Genomic DNA, 16295 nt, shown 5'->3' on the forward strand with positions numbered 1-16295 from the left:
GAAGGAGAGGGGCCGACATCCGATCAGATCCAGTCATTCCACCAGGAAGAAGGTACACGGCTCGTGTTATCTATAGTTCAACTATGCCTAGACGGTCATTACCGCGGTACGATCGTGTCCGCATTGTTACTTTGTGCCAGGAAGGGCTCTCAACAAGGGAAGTGTCCAGGCGTCTCGGAGTGAACCAAAGCGATGTTGTTCGGACATGGAGGAGATACAGAGAGACAGGTAATGTCGATGACATGCCTCGCTCAGGCCGCCAAAGGCTACTGCTTCAGTCGATGACCGCTACCTACGGATTATGGTTCGGAGGAACCGTGGTAGCAACGCCACCGTGTTGAATAATGCTTTTCGTGCAGCCACGACACCATGCAGCGCGGTACAGATGGGCCCAACAACACACCGAATGGACCGCTCAGGATCAGGATTGGCATCACGTTCTCTTCACCGACGAATGTCGCATATGCCTTCAAGCAGACAATCGTCGGAGATGTGTTTGTAGGCGACCCGGTCAGGCTTAACGCCTTAGACACACTGTCCAGCGAGTCCAGCGGGTGCAGCAAGGTGAAGGTTCCTGCTGTTTTGGAGTGGCATTATGTGGGGCCGATGTACGCCGCTGGTGGTCATGGAAGGCGCCGTAACGGCTGTATGATATGTCAGTGCCATCCTCCGACCGATAGTGCAACCATATCGGCAGCATATTGGCGAGGCACCACACGTAAAATTCTTAGAGAGTGTTCCGAAAAAAGCCCTTGTAGTCGGCACCTGTAAGATATGCTGTTAGAACATAATCTACGACTGTAGTCACCTAAGATTCCGACCCAGTCATTAATCTCACATTCACAAAAAAATATCGATTTAAAGATTTAAAAAGAACGTAAAGTAAATTCTGTATTGTTTAAGTTATAATCATATCCTTATGCGTTAATATTGGGAAATGTAATATTTGTGATTGTTACAGCATACAGCTCTCCACCACGGAATTGGGAAATTTTCATGAAAGATTTCGGTATGTTATTTTGTTGTCATAAAGAAGGAAGGGATTATTAATTTGTAGTGTTTTTAATGTAAATTTCTTGGAGGAATATGATAGGAAAAATAATCTAGAGATGCTGTTAGCGCTGGCCGGAGTGGCCGAGCAGTTCTAGGCGCTTCAGTCTGGAACCGGGCGACCGCTACGGTCGCAGGTTCGAGTCCTGCCTCGGGCAGGGATGTGTGTGATGTCCGTGGGTTAGTTAGGTTTAGGTTGTTCTAAGTTCTAGGGGACTGATGACCTCCGATGTTAAGTCCCATAGTGCTCAGAGCCATTTTTTTTATGCTGTTAGCGACATATAATTTAGCATCAGTCGTAAATTTCCATACCCGAGGTGCTCAGGACGATAGTAACCTTACACATAATGTATTCATACAACAAGCCTAAGTTTTGGAGACGCATGCCTTTTCTGTGGTAAACAGGTTGTCACATGACATAACTTAGATCTGTCTACAGTTCAGAAACGCTGAAAGAAAACAGTGCGGCTGATCAATGATAAAACTACTGAACACTGAACACGTCAAAGAAAGTATAAGGATACCGACAGGTATGATATTTACAATGAGCGTAATGCTAGATCTAAATCCAAAATATTTAGTAATGAATTTGTGTCAATTTCTTAAAGTAGTTTTCCTAAAATGACAATTACATGTAGTAATTGGATGTCGTTAAAGAAACCTTGGAGCATTACAGGTATCAGAGTCTATTCACAACGAAAAAAGGATTTGTGCAAAATAGTCAGAACACGTAATGATCTAGAAACACTGTCATATTTTAAACAGTACTGTAACATATTAAGAAAAGTTGTACAAAATTCCAAAAGTCACATCTTGTCTGAAATTAATAGATCAGACAATCAAATCAAGTCAGTACGAAATATTGTTAAAAGAAAGACAGGGAAAGAAGTCACAGAAGATAATATAATTTCTGTCAAAGACAATGAAAGCATTGTAAACATCGGTCCAGGTGTAGCAGACATTTCAAGTAGTTACTTTTTAAAAATAGGTGAGAAAAACGGGTGCAAACATTTCTGAAGATAAAGCAAACAGTAAACAGAGGAAGCAATGTAGAGGACATACAAATTAATCTCACATCCCAAATTGATACGAGAACTGTTTCAGAATTTCATATGGGGTGGATAATTACCTCCACTGAGACGCTAAAATGTTGTGGCCCTTTAATATGTAATGTACTTAATCACCGATGTAATAATTAATTTAGAATGTTTTCCCAAGCAGACTGAAATATGCCATCGTTAGGCCTAACGTGAAGGGTGGCCTCACAGATGTCAACAGTCACCGCCCAGGTACTTCCCAGTTACTACCCATCTGCGTACTAATGGAATACTTTTGCAATCACAGTCTCATTTCCAAAAGGGCCACTCTTCTGATTCAGCTATTTATATTACGGTCATTAAAAAAACGAGCTAGAGGCTGTAAAAGGGAAACCGCTGAAGAGATCGTAATGCAGTTGCCTACGGAAGAAGATGTGGTTTATCTCAGAGCGCTGAGGCCGCAAACTCGGCACTAGAGGGACATAGGTGCACGCCCACGTGACGACAGTGAGCACGCCCTCGCGACGATCTTCCACTGCGTTTAGTCATGCGGAAAACAAAAACAGAGGCTTCAGACGAAGACAGCAGGAGTACGCGGAACGGAACTTCATCGCAGAATAGTACAAGTATAAGTGAGCACTGCATGTCCGTTACAGGTGTCAAGGCGAGTCACAAGGGGTTCAAGGAATAGATGTCGTCGACCGATGATGCACCATCTGGAACGCCACTCTGCATTACCGATACCATTGGCCAACAGGTCGGATTGAGTGTCGCAGCTGCAATGAAGGGTCCTAGTGGAGGTGGTCTGTCGTTACCTTCATCTGACCTGTGTCACTGTGTATCTGTGTCGTGCGAATGATTTTGATGAGTACTTGTACAGTGTAATATTGGGTTTATTTTGTTATGAATGAAGGGAAGGGGGAAGGTGGAACACTGTGCCGGCACGTAGCATATTTCTCCCGAATGACGCCAAGGAGTTCGCCGAGCTTAACGTTCCCATCCGACGGATGGATCACCATCAACACTGTCACATGTCCCCACTTCATGAACCACTGCGGAGAGTTTTGGAATTTAATTCGGGACACTCGTGCGAAAGACTGGTATCAGGTACTTCACGCCATTACATGTCCTCCCCTTGGCTACCAAATACTGGCAATGAAAATTTTCCACCACCAGGATTCGGAGCGGCTTATCTCCGAGTCTAGAGCCACAGCAAAGAAGCGCGTTGGCGATCTCGGTTACGGAGGCGGGTCTTATTAGGATAGTCCGATTTAAATATTCTCTACGTTTCATGTCAGCTGCGTGTTTCCATTGTGAAAACCCAGCTTTCACAGCAGTAGAATAAGAAAAAAAAAGATGCAATCATTTGTCGGTTGTGGAAAGTCTGAGAAGCACACTGTAATGTCGTGCTTGCAGTACGTTGTCCAAACACTGTTTACTGAGTCTGGCAGAAAACAAATGAGGCTGCGTATGAACTACTCGTATTTTCCGTGCCAGATTAGAGCGTAACTGTTGTTGTATCTTGAATGGCGTATTTACGCTGTCGGTAAGCTTCGTCAAAACGATCAGTGCCAGTGAACGAAGAGTTTACTTCAAGCTGAAACGTTTCTTCGCCTCGTCCTCGCAGAAGTAAAAGCCTCATTTACGGCGTCGGTCGCTAATTGCGCTATCTCGGCGCGCGAGACACCTGTTACTACGAAGATCAGATAGGACACGTATGGTGGCGGACTCGAATTAATTTTCGGCAGGGGTACTCTACTATAACTACTGTGAATAATTGTTGCCAGTCTCGCTTTGACCAACGTGATACGGTTAACCTTATCACAACTCAGAAATCATGATCTCCCTCAATGAAACTGAGATAGATGGAAAAAAGCAAGTAAACTGTTCATTATTTCAAAAGTCATCGCCATAACTGTTCATTAATTTATTCCACTGTGAGACAAGACAGTCAGTGCCTTCAAGGGAAAATGTTTGCGGTTGCCTACGTAACCAGGATTGTACCCTAGCGTACACTTCTTCGTCCGAGCAAATCGATGGCCAGAAATGTCTTCCGTCAGGACTCCAAAAATATGGAAATCGCATGGGGAGATATCTGGACTGTATGGAGGATATGTAAGAACTTCCCAGCGAAACTTCTCCGGCGTAGTCGAAAAAATCTTGTCGACATGTCGGCCTGTCCACATTGGAGAAATTTTGCTGGGGAGCTCTTACACATTCTCCACAGAGTCCCGATTGGTTCCCATGCGATTTCCGTATTTCTGAGGCCCTGAAGAGGGGCGTCTGTGGCCGTCAATTTGCTTCGAACGAAATGGTGCAGGCGTGGGTAGAATCATAGTTTCTTCGGTAAAGGCAAACATTTCTCCATGAAAGCATTGACCTTCTTGTCTCACAGTGAGATGTACGCATTAATAGTTACAGGAGACATCGTTCGTAAGAAGCTCAGCTTGCCCTCTTCTCACATGACATGAAGGGCAACAGACGGATTTCATGTTCCGAGATTTTCGTAAAGCATTTGCAAACTGTTAACGGGAGTACAGGCGTACGAAATAGATTGCCAGGTGTGTGAGTGGCTCGAAGACTGCTTAAATAACAGAATCCAGTGTGCTGTCGCCGACAGCGAGTGTTCATCAGAGACAAGGGTATCGTCACGAGTGCCCCAGGGAAGTGTGATAGGACCGCTGTTATTTTCTATATACATAAAAGACCTGGCGGACAGGGTAAACAGCAGCCTGCGGCTGTTTGCTAATGATATCGTCGTGTGTGGGAAGATGTCGTCGTTGAGTGACTATGGAAGGGTACACGATGATTTAGACAAAATTTCTAGTTGGTGTAATGAATGGCAGTTAGTTATAAAGGTAGAAAAATGTAAGTTACTACAGATGAGTAGGAAAAACAAACCCATGATGTTCGAATACCGTGTTACTAATGTGCTGCTTGACAGAGTCACGTCGATTAAATATCAAGGTGTAACGTTGTAAAGCAATATGAAACGCAGTGAGAATGTAAGGACTGTAGTCTAGAAGGCAATGGTCCACTTCCGTTAATTGCTAGAATTTTAGGAATGTGGCGTTTATATAGGACACTAGTGCGACCGCTTGTTGAGTACTGTTCGAGTGTTTGGGAGTCGCACCATGTGGGATTACAGGAAGACTTCGAAGCAATTCAGAAGCGGGCTGCTAGATTTGTTATCGACAGATTCGAACAACGCAAATATTCGAAGATGCCACTGGAACTCAAATAAGAATCACTGGAGGGAAAACTACTCTCTTTTCGTGTGGCACTATTAAGAAAATTTAGAGAACTGACATTTGAGGCTGACTACAGGACGATTCTAATGCCGCCAACGTGCATTTCACGGAAGGATCATGAAGATGAGGTTAGAGAGATTAGGGCTCTTACGGAGGCTTATACACAGTCGTTTTTCCCTCGCCCTATTTGCGAATGCAACAGAAAACGAAATGAGTAGTGTTGCAGAATACCCTAAATAGTAAAAAGTAACTTACTTTTTTCCATCTGTCTAGTTTTCTTTTGACTGCCTCTTATAACTGCATTCAGCAAAAGAATCCGAGATCCAATCACTCGACAGTAAAACTTGCACCGCTAACAGTCAATACAGGGGAGCTGGTTTCTACCAATTTCAGCCGATAACATCCTCTAAGCGAAACAGATGACAGTACAATCAATAAGATAAAGGATACACGAAAACACAAGACGTAAGTTTTCGCGGGAAATGGTATGACTACAGTTATAGTTCACCAAGTGCGACATTTTTATTTTACACCACCTCTAGTAGCTAAATGGCGCCACGATTTCTTATGGGGCCTCTTCGTACCGAGTGGGAGCACGCTCATTAAATTACAATACTCGCCAAGAAAACAAGAAAATGACTAACCGGAATTCGACGTCTGCGCTTGGGAACACACTTTCGAATTACTGTAGGCTTTCCACACAGGGAAAGTAACTTTTCTGATCGTGAAGGGACAGTGGCACCCGCCCGTCTCTTTAAAACACCATCTTTACCCCAAAAGTCACATGATCCGCTCCCTGCATGTGGGAGGATTGCCAGCACACTCCACGATTTCGCGAGCTTCATGCAGTTCCACGAAATTGCTTCAGCATTCAGAGCTTTCAGCCAACTGCCCTCAGCGGCAGAAGACGAGCTCTTTGATTGTCTGTTTCCTGCTCCCGCTGGTAGCACTTCTCTGAATACTTCAACTTCCTGCGAGGACTTTACGGAGATTTATTTTAACAGCTGCTGCTTTCATTGGTAACTCTCTAACCCTTAAGCGTAGCTAGTAGGTTCCGACCGTAGACAGCTTAGACATACATAGGCAAGACCAGCTAATCATCTCCAATCCAACAAAGTCCACTTCCACCGGAAGCTGGGAAGTAGGTGCGGTCTTCTCAATAGCCGAGGGGACAGACTAAATAGTAAAAAGACTATGGGCCCAGTAACAACAAATTACAAATCGTACTTTTGCAGCATGTCGTCTAAGATTTCTGACTCGCCAGGAAAGAGGTTGATACTGCGAAATTGTGAACTTAGTAATTATTTCTGAACTTAACAAATATATGTCCTCTGAACAACCTCTAACATATACGGTCAATCCCCCCAAATGTTCAAATGTGTGTGAATTCCTAAGGGACCAAACTGCTGAGGTCATCGGTCCCTAGACTTACACACTACTTAAACTAACTTACGCTAAGAACAACATGCACACCCATGCCCGAGGGAGCACTCGAGCCTCCGTCGGGAGGGGCCGCGCAATCCGTGACATGGCGCCCTAGACAGCGCGGCCACTCCACGCAGCTCAATCCCGCCGATGATCATTTTCAAAGTAACATCAATGCAGATGACAGACGTCTGCATTCGTTCCTTCCGCTACTCATAATATTTGTGCACTAAAACTTTTGCGGAATTACGCTAAAACTATTGCCTTCTCACTGAGTGCAAATAAACGTATGTTGTGAATGGATCGTCCACTGCCATTCAGTTAATCGATTTGGATAAAAAGTTTCACACCATAGTAACACGGTATATGGTCAAAAACCAGTGACACATTAATCACCATGACAAATAGTAAGTTCCAAATGCTACCGGTAAATATCCCCCTCCCCCCACTCCCTTCAGCGATCCTTCAAAGAATCGAACTCCGATGTACAGAACCGCTTCAAACTATACAAATGAGTTAAGGTGTTAAATATTTAACGTGAAGTGCGTAAGGCAGAAAAAGTTTTAAAAAGGTTTGAAACGAAGTTTAAAGTTCGTTGGAAGTCGCTAAGTGCCGTCATTATGAAATACTGGATGAATATACTCTGGGTAATTTACGCTACGTTTTAAGTAAAAACAAGTTTAGCACGCATCGCAATATCCATGACGTGATACAAAAATGGTTCAAATGGCTCTGAGCACTATGGGACTTAACATCTATGGTCATCAGTCCCCTAGAACTTAGAACTACTTAAACCTAACTAACCTAAGGACAGCACACAACACCCAGTCAGCACGAGGCAGAGAAAATCCCTAACCCCGCCGGGAATCGAACCCGGGAACCCGGGCGTGGGAAGCGAGAACGCTACCGCACGACCACGAGCTGCGGACCATGACGTGATACTTCCCGAACTGCGTCGTACATCGATATAGTTTTTCAGGTGCATTCGGTGGTATATGTTATGCAGCACACACGCTATCAATACCAACTATGAGTGTGTGTGTGTGTGTGTGTGTGTGTGTGTGTGTGTAAGCAAGCCTGGAATATGCATATGATCATGAACATTTGTTTCTCCCTTAGTCCGGTTGTCGGAGGGGAATACAGCTCAAATGTTCTTAGCTACTGCTTGCAACACTGCAAAAGTGTTGCGAACAGAGTTAGTGAAAAAGAAGTAACAAATTTAAACGTCAGTGTTGAGTTGCGCTCTGCCAAAATTCCTGGTTCCTAGTTTTGGTACTGTACATAAACGACGCAGAAAAAACAGGTTTACTGGTAGCACTTGTGGCACTGGTAGGGAAACAAACATAAATGAATTTTGTTTTGCACATAATTAGAATTGCACATCATTCAGTGTCAGTCCATTATGTACAGAATATAAATCGCACTTTTGTTTTACAGGTAATAAAAATTAGTTGATTACATAACTTCTGGACTTTACGTAGCCAAAGCGGTTACTTTTAATGCAAGTACAGTTTACACGCACAAAAAGTATGTATATGTAGTTCTTATTTTGCACTCGATAGAACGTTCATCATGATCAAGAACAAGAGTTTCCAGTTATTATTGATAAATACAAAAGTTGTTTAAGAATAACAAACATGTTTTATATAAGTTCGACAAAGTATTGAAAAGATGTTTGAAATACATTTGTTTTTAGTTTTTTCATTTTTACGTTTCTTTAGGAAACTGAATTTTCTATTGCTATGTTATAAGTCTGTATGGTTTTTTTTTTTTTTTTTATTTTCAATACAACATCTCTCTCGTTCACATTGCAAATCAACAATTCTCGAATAAAACATGGTATTAAACATTTAAAATTTCAATTTTGTTACAAATACTGTTTATTCTTTAAGTAACAGACAGGAGGATAACTATGTAGAGCAAAATGTTCTGTAGGTTACCCGGCCGATTACATATCCTGACTCAGTTTCTAGACGGTTCAACACTTCCGTTTCTTGGGGAATGCTGTAAGACACTGATCGAAATAAAGAAAGCGATCGTTATGAGGTATCGCCAGACAGGTATGCAACACACCTAACATATGGGTAATGCGGGTACGGACTTAACTGACCAAAACTACTAGGAAAACAACAGTAGTCTTTGGGTAATTTTGATAGTCTACGGTAGCCTACGGTAGTACAGTGTGTGATGGTACACTTTTACTGCAGAACATCGAAATTATAAGTGCCTCAAATGACGGGAAATGAGTTCTACTACGAAAAGAAATGCCAGACCACGACTCCTGCATGTCGGGTGATAGTCCCACCGCTGTCCACGGCGTCTCCAGACACGTCTTCGCTGGTCATCGCGGCACAGTTCGAAGCGGGACTCATTACTTGTGAGTTATGACAAATCTACTTCAGTCATTGAGATCCCAGACCAAAGACATGTCTGAATGTGGTGGGATACCAACCTGACTGTCGCTCTCCATGCAGTCCGACAACCGGGAGTGACGGTGCGGCGTGCCATTTCTTTTCGTAGCAGAACCTTTTGGTTATCATCTGCGGCACCCTTGCAGTACATCCGTTGACGATATTCTACACCCTGTTTTCTTGCCCTTCACGGCAAGCCATTGTAGGCTTACAGAATAATGGCCTCCCACACAGGGCGAGAGTTTCTACTGCTTGTCTTCGTGCTTACAAGCCACCTTAGGCATGCAATATAATAGCCTCCCACACACGGTGAGTGTTTTTACTGCTTGTCTTCGTGCCTACCAAACCCTACGTTGGCCTGAAAAGTCGCAGATCTCTCCTCAATTGAGAAAGTTTGGAGCATTATGGGCAGGGGCCTCCAACCAGCTCAGGATTTTGACGATCTAACGCACCAATTGGACAGAATTTGGCACAATATCCCTCAGGAGGACGTTCAACAAGTCTGTCAATCAATGCCAAGCCGAATATATGCTTGCGTAAGGGCCCAAAGTGGACAAACACATTACTGACTTTTCATAACTGGGATTCACAGTCATGCGGAATTTCTTGAAATGTGTCAGCTTGTACACTACTGGCCATTAAAATTGCTACACCACGAAGATGACGTGCTACAGACGCGAAATTTACCTGACAGGGAGAAGATGCTGTGATATGCAAATGATTAGCTTTTCAGAGCATTCACACAAGGTTGGCGCCGGTGGCCTACCTACAACGTGCTGACATGAGGAAATGTTCCAAACGATTTCTCATACACAAACAGCAGTTGACCGACGTTGCCTGGTGAAACGTTGTTGTGATGCCTCGTGTAAGGAGGAGAAATGCGTACCATCACGTTTCCGACTTTGATAAAGGTCGGATTGTAGCGTATCGCGATTGTGGTTTATCGTATCGCGACATTGCTGCTCGTGTTGGTCGAGATCCAATGGCTGTTAGCAGAATATGGAATCGGTGGGTTCAGGAGGGTAATACGGAACGCCGTGCTGGATCCCAACAGCCTCGCATCACTAGCAGTCGAGATGACAGGCATCTTATCCGCATGGCTGTAACGGATCGTGCAGCCACGTCTCGATCCCTGAGTCAACAGATGGGGACGTTTGCAAGACAACAACCATCTGCACGAACAGTTCGACGACGTTTGCAGCAGCATGGACTATCAGCTCGGACCATGGCTGCGGTTACCCTTGACGCTGCATCACAGACATGAGCGCCTGCGATGGTGTACTCAACGACGAACTTGGGTGCGCGAATGGCAAATGTCATTTTTTCGGATGAATCCAGGTTCTGTTTACAGCATCATGATGGTCGCATCCGTGTTTGGCGACATTGCAGTGAACGAACATTGCAAGCGTGTATTCGTCATCGCCATACTGTAGTATCACCCGGCGTGATGGTATGGGGTGCCATTTGTTACACGTCTCGGTCACCTCTTGTTCGCATTGACAGCACTTTGAACAGTGGACGTTACATTTCAGATGTGTTACGACCCGTGGCTCTACCCTTCATTCCATCCCTGCGAAAGCCTACATTTCAGCAGGATAGTGCACGACCGCATGTTGGAGGTCCTCTACGGGCCTTTCTGGATAGAGAAAATGTTCGACTGCTGCCCTGGCCAGCACATTCTCCAGGCCTCTCACCAACTGAAAACGTCTGGTCAATGGTGGCCGAGCAACTGGCTCGTCACAATACGCCAGTCACTACTCTTGATGAGCTATGGTATCGTGTTGAAGCTGCCTGGGCAGCTGTACCTGTACACGCAATCCAAGCTCTGTTTGACTCAATGCCCCGGCGTATCTAGGCCGTCATTATGGCCAGAGGTGGTTGTTCTGGGTACTGATTTCTCAGGATCTGTGCACCCAAGTTGCGTGAAAATGTAATAACATTCAGTTCTAGTATAATATATTTGTCCAATGAATACCCGTTTATAATCTGCATTTCTTCTTGGTGTAGCAATTTTAATGGCCAGTAGTGTATAAAGTAGACATGGCTTAAAGCCAAAACATCTGCACTTGATAATGGCCTAAGGTCGAAATTGCAATAGTAGAAATAAAAAGTTTAACAGTCACTGGCGTAAACATGTCTTTCAAGACATTATTGACCTGCTCATTTTGTGAAGTGCTTTCCCTTGAATAAATCACACAATTTTACTGAAATTTGTTTATCTGTACATGTACATCACATCTACAGATTTCCGTCTCATTCGGAAAGTTCCTTCGTGGTGGGTCGGTTTTTCTGTCGTTGAATGTATACAGGGTGTTACAAAAAGGTACGGCCAAACTTTCAGGAAACATTCCTCACACACAAAGAAAGAAAATATGTTATGTGGACATGTGTCCGGAAACGCTTACTTTCCATGTTAGAGTTCATTTTATTACTTCTCTTCAAATCACATTAATCATGGAATGGAAACACACAGCAACAGAACGTACCAGCGTGACTTCAAACACTTTGTTACAGGAAATGTTCAAAATGTCCTCCGTTAGCGAGGATACATGCATCCACCCTCCGTCGCATGGAATCCCTGATGCGCTGATGCAGCCGTGGAGAATGGCGTATTGTATCACAGCCGTCCACAATACGAGCACCGAGAGTCTCTACATTTGGTACCGGGGTTGCGTAGACAAGAGCTTTCAAATGCCACCATAAATGAAAGTCAAGAGGGTTGAGGTCAGGAGAGCGTGGAGGCCATGGAATTGGTCCGCCTCTACCAATCCATCGGTCACCGAATCTGTTGTTGAGAAGCGTACGAACACTTCGACTGAAATGTGCAGGAGCTCCATCGAGCATGAACCAGATGTTGTGTCGTACTTGTAGAGGCACATGTTCTAGCAGCACAGGTAGAGTATCCCGTATGAAATCATGATAAAGTGCTCCATTGAGCGTAGGTAGAGGAACATGGGGACCAATCAAGACATCACCAACAATGCCTGCCCAAACGTTCACAGAAAATCTGTTTTGATGACGTGATTGCACAATTGCGTGCGTATTCTCGTCAGACCACACCTGTTGATTGTGAAATTTACAATTTGATCACGTTGGAATGAAGCCTCATCCTAAAGAGAACATTTGCACTGAAATAAGGATTAACACATTGTTGGATGAACCATTCGCAGAAGTGTACCCGTGGAGGCCAATCAGCTGCTGATAGTGCCTGCACACGCTGTACATGGAACGGAAAAAACTGGTTCTCCCGTAGCACTCTCCATACAGTGTCGTGGTCAACGTTACCTTGTACAGCAGCAGCTTTTCTGACGCTGACATTAGGGTTATCGTCAAGTGCACGAAGAATTGCCTCGTCCATTGCAGGGGTCCTCGTCGTTCTAGGTCTTCCCCAGTCGCGAGTCATAGGCTGGAATGTTCCGTGCTCCCTAAGACGCCGATCAATTGCTTCGAACGTCTTCCTGTCGGGACACCTTCGTTCTGGAAATCTGTCTCGACACAAACATACCGCGCCACGGCTATTGCCCCGTGCTAATCCATACATCAAATGGGCATGTGCCAACTCCGCATTTGTAAACATTGCACTGACTGCAAAACCACGTTCGTGATGAACACTAACCTGTTGATGCTACGTACTGATGTGCTTGATGTACTGTACTGTAGAGCAATGAGTCGCATGTCAACACAAGCACCGAAGTCAACATTACCTTCCTCCAATTGGGCCAGCTGGCGGTGAATCGAGGAAGTACAGTACATACTGACGAAACTAAAATGAGCTCTAACATGGAAATTAAGCGTTTCCGGACACACGTCCACATAACATCTTTTCTTTATTTGTGTGTGAGGAATGTTTCCTGAAAGTTTGGCTGTACCTTTTTGTAACACCCTGTAGACCAGTGTCATTTCTAACTGTGCACATGTGGGTGATTACAGAGGAATCTGAGCCGCACTAGGCAGTGCAGCAGTGACCACGTGACTGGTTGTATGTTGCAGAGCGAGGCTGCGGCTACGATGAGGAGCGGCGTGACGGAGTGGCGGTCCCGCACGCCGGCCGCCTCCGCGCCCCTGCAGCCCGGCCCCTGCCTCCGCCTCTGCCTGCTGGCGCTGCTCCTTGCCGCGGTGAGTACTGCCCTGCCAGCGCCTGCTGCTAACCCTCACTACACTCAGCAGCACTGCTCGCGCTGCATACACACACTCTCTTCTCTCTGACACCGCAGTACGTACTCCGACTGCAGATGACAGTACCGTCTACAAGCCGACCAGTCGATGATGCGTGAAATTGCCTGATTTCCCTCATTCCTCGACAAGCACTGCTACGCCTTGTCTCAGCAAATTGTGACACCTGTGCGTCACCATGCATTCACCAGCTAATGTCGAATGTCTTTTGGAATCAGGTATTGATTACTGAAGACATCACACAACGGTGATGTGAGTCGCAGATAACTTTTTATTCTCGAGTCAGAAACATACAAATTTACAGTAGCCATACACATCAGTAAATATGTACATACATATATACAAATTGTATTTATATTACATGTGTCCAGTAGTTGGCAACCTCCAAGGCGCTTGGAGTGGCTTGCAGGAGATCAATCTTCGTGCAGGATGTAGGGCACAAAAGGCACTGGAGCACGTGGCTTGTGGTTTGTTCTTGTCTACAATGACAGGACGTATCTTCTGTTATGAAGCCCCATCTCTTCAGGTTGTCTCTGGATCGTCCAACTCCTGATCGTAATCTGTTTAAAAATTTCCACACCAGCCAGCTCTCGTTGTGTCCAGGTGGTAGTTCTTCAGCTTCTGGCGTCTGCAGGTGGCGTTGACTTCTTCCATAACTCCAGCCTTGCCTCCTCTGGTGAAATGGTGAGCTTCTCGGATGTTCTCAGGAAGCTCTTTCGCGATCGCAGCCGTTGCTGTGGTGGATTATGTCCGTGCAGTGGATGGGCACTGTCCTGTTCCACTTTCAGTCTCTCCTTGTTGGCAGCCACTTTTCTGCGTACCCATGGTGGCGCTATTCCAGCCAGGCAGTAGAGCTTATTAGTTGGCTCTGAGCACTATGGGACTTAACATCTATGGTCATCAGTCCCCTAGAACTTAGAACTACTTAAACCTAACTAACCTAAGGACAGCACACAACACCCAGTCATCACGAGGCAGGGAAAATCCCTGACCCCGCCGGGAATCGAACCCGGGAACCCGGGCGTGGGAAGCGAGAACGCTACCGCACGACCACGAGCTGCGGACGCTTATCAGTTGGGGTAGGTCTTAAGCAACTTGTGATCAACCTGCAGGTTTCATTGAGAGCAATGTCTACTTGTCTGGCATGAGATGACCTGTACCAGACTGGAGAAGCATATTCAGCAGTAGAAAAACACAGTGCCATTGCAGAACAGCGAATAGTTTGTGGATGTGATCCCCAATGTGTCCCCGCTATTTTGCGAATTAGGTAACTGAAACCTGCCGATTTGGTTTAGCGACACAGCCATTTCATTTTAAGCAAAAGCAGTTTTATTTTTAAACTACCGCTCGTAAAATCTGCTGCACACTGAAAAGACGCCAGCTACAAAATACTTGTTGTTGATAAATCATTACAAATATTACGTAAGCTACAGAAAGATGAAATCATGGATTTGATGCAAGAAATTGAAATTTAATTCCGATCAACAGAATTTTAAATGAACAAAACGCCTGCAAAATGGAAAATTCCTAGATAACTTTTTTCTAGTTCTGCGACGTTCCATTAAAGAATCATATGATGTATAATCATCGCTATGCTCGTTAATAAATATTATTGGTTTGCGAAAGATCACACAACCATAAAGCAAGTCAGAGGAGGTTTTACTCGATTTTCATCGTTTTCAATATTGTTTCATTACCGTACTGTGGTCGGCTTATATTCATGACAACTGGTCGAAAGTGACGTGCTCCCACAGAATAGAACAAATAGTTACAAGTAATTTTAAGGAAATTACATGCAATCATATTTACACCAATGATGGGCGATAATTAAATATAATTGAGAAAAAAGACATATATATCTGAATTAACGAATTTCTGTAAAATAATCACAATCTTTCTAATGTAAAGACGTTAAAAACCTGGGCTTTATATGTTAGAACTTTGCAACAACTGCTCAACAGTAACGTGCCCCTAAAAAACGAAAAACTATTTATAATTTATTTTATGACAATTACATGCAATCATAAGAGCAAAGACGTGTATGGCATAATATACCAGAATAGTCCATGAAGTAAGTTACAATCCTCCTACTATATCTTGCGATATCGCTTGTCCGTATGTTACATTCATGAGTGATACTAACTCATCCGATGTATGATGCTTCTGATTAAGATACTTCAAGATGGCCTAAGGCCGAAATTGTACAATCTTACATCAAATATAGAGAATATCAGCTGAAGCCATCACGAAATCATTCAAAAAATTCATCATAGCTACAAACCCAATCGCACTGAAGATTATATCAGTAAAAATTAAATGACAGAATTTTGATTGATACGGTCAAACTACAAATTTACTTGTATAAAATCTGTCGTGACATCGATAGCTGTATATTAAGGACCACGCAGTCTGTATATGTTCGGCAAAGCCGGTTTTGTCACATAACAGAGCGAGGTGGCGCAGTTCTTAACACATTGCGGGCGAATCTCGAGTTAACTCGTGTTTCGCCCGCCATCCGTTTTGGAAGGACTTCACGATAACTCGCAATTTATTTACGCTGTCTGTAGATGCCGTCAGATGTGATATAATTTAACTACTTCGTTTTTTAGGTGTGTATACACCAGTAGTCAATGTATTTAACTTTATTGCCTTCATGATTTTTTTTTATTTGCAGTTTGATTGTATTTTGATATTTCAAATAGTTAGTATTTCCGTCTTCACGTTTTTCCTGCTTTTAGAGAGGGTTCTGTTCAGAAAACGGAAGGAAATGAACGAAATTACTTCCAGACGCTTCTGACAATGGTTACTTAGGTGTTCCTACTGAGAACAAAGATCCGGATGACTGTGTAAATGAATGTTTCTTATGATTCTGACGCCCATTCCAACGACAGTAACATCATTAAACCTGTAAAGAAACGAAAGGTCGCAGTGCTTTCAAGTGATTTCGT

The 16295-nt window shown here is 44.1% G+C and overlaps 1 protein-coding gene across 1 annotated transcript in view; it reads left to right on the plus strand.

Annotated features, from left to right (window-relative positions):
- Positions 1–16295, plus strand: part of LOC126252830 (uncharacterized) — a 424342-nt gene that overhangs the window by 357808 nt on the left and 50239 nt on the right. The window contains exon 2 of the mRNA XM_049953776.1: positions 13165–13290. Within this exon, the coding sequence (XP_049809733.1) occupies positions 13165–13290 (126 nt within the window). The remainder of the gene's footprint in view (positions 1–13164; positions 13291–16295) is intronic.

Source organism: Schistocerca nitens, chromosome 1 (genome assembly GCF_023898315.1).
Source record: "Schistocerca nitens isolate TAMUIC-IGC-003100 chromosome 1, iqSchNite1.1, whole genome shotgun sequence".
NCBI lineage: Eukaryota > Metazoa > Arthropoda > Insecta > Orthoptera > Acrididae > Schistocerca > Schistocerca nitens.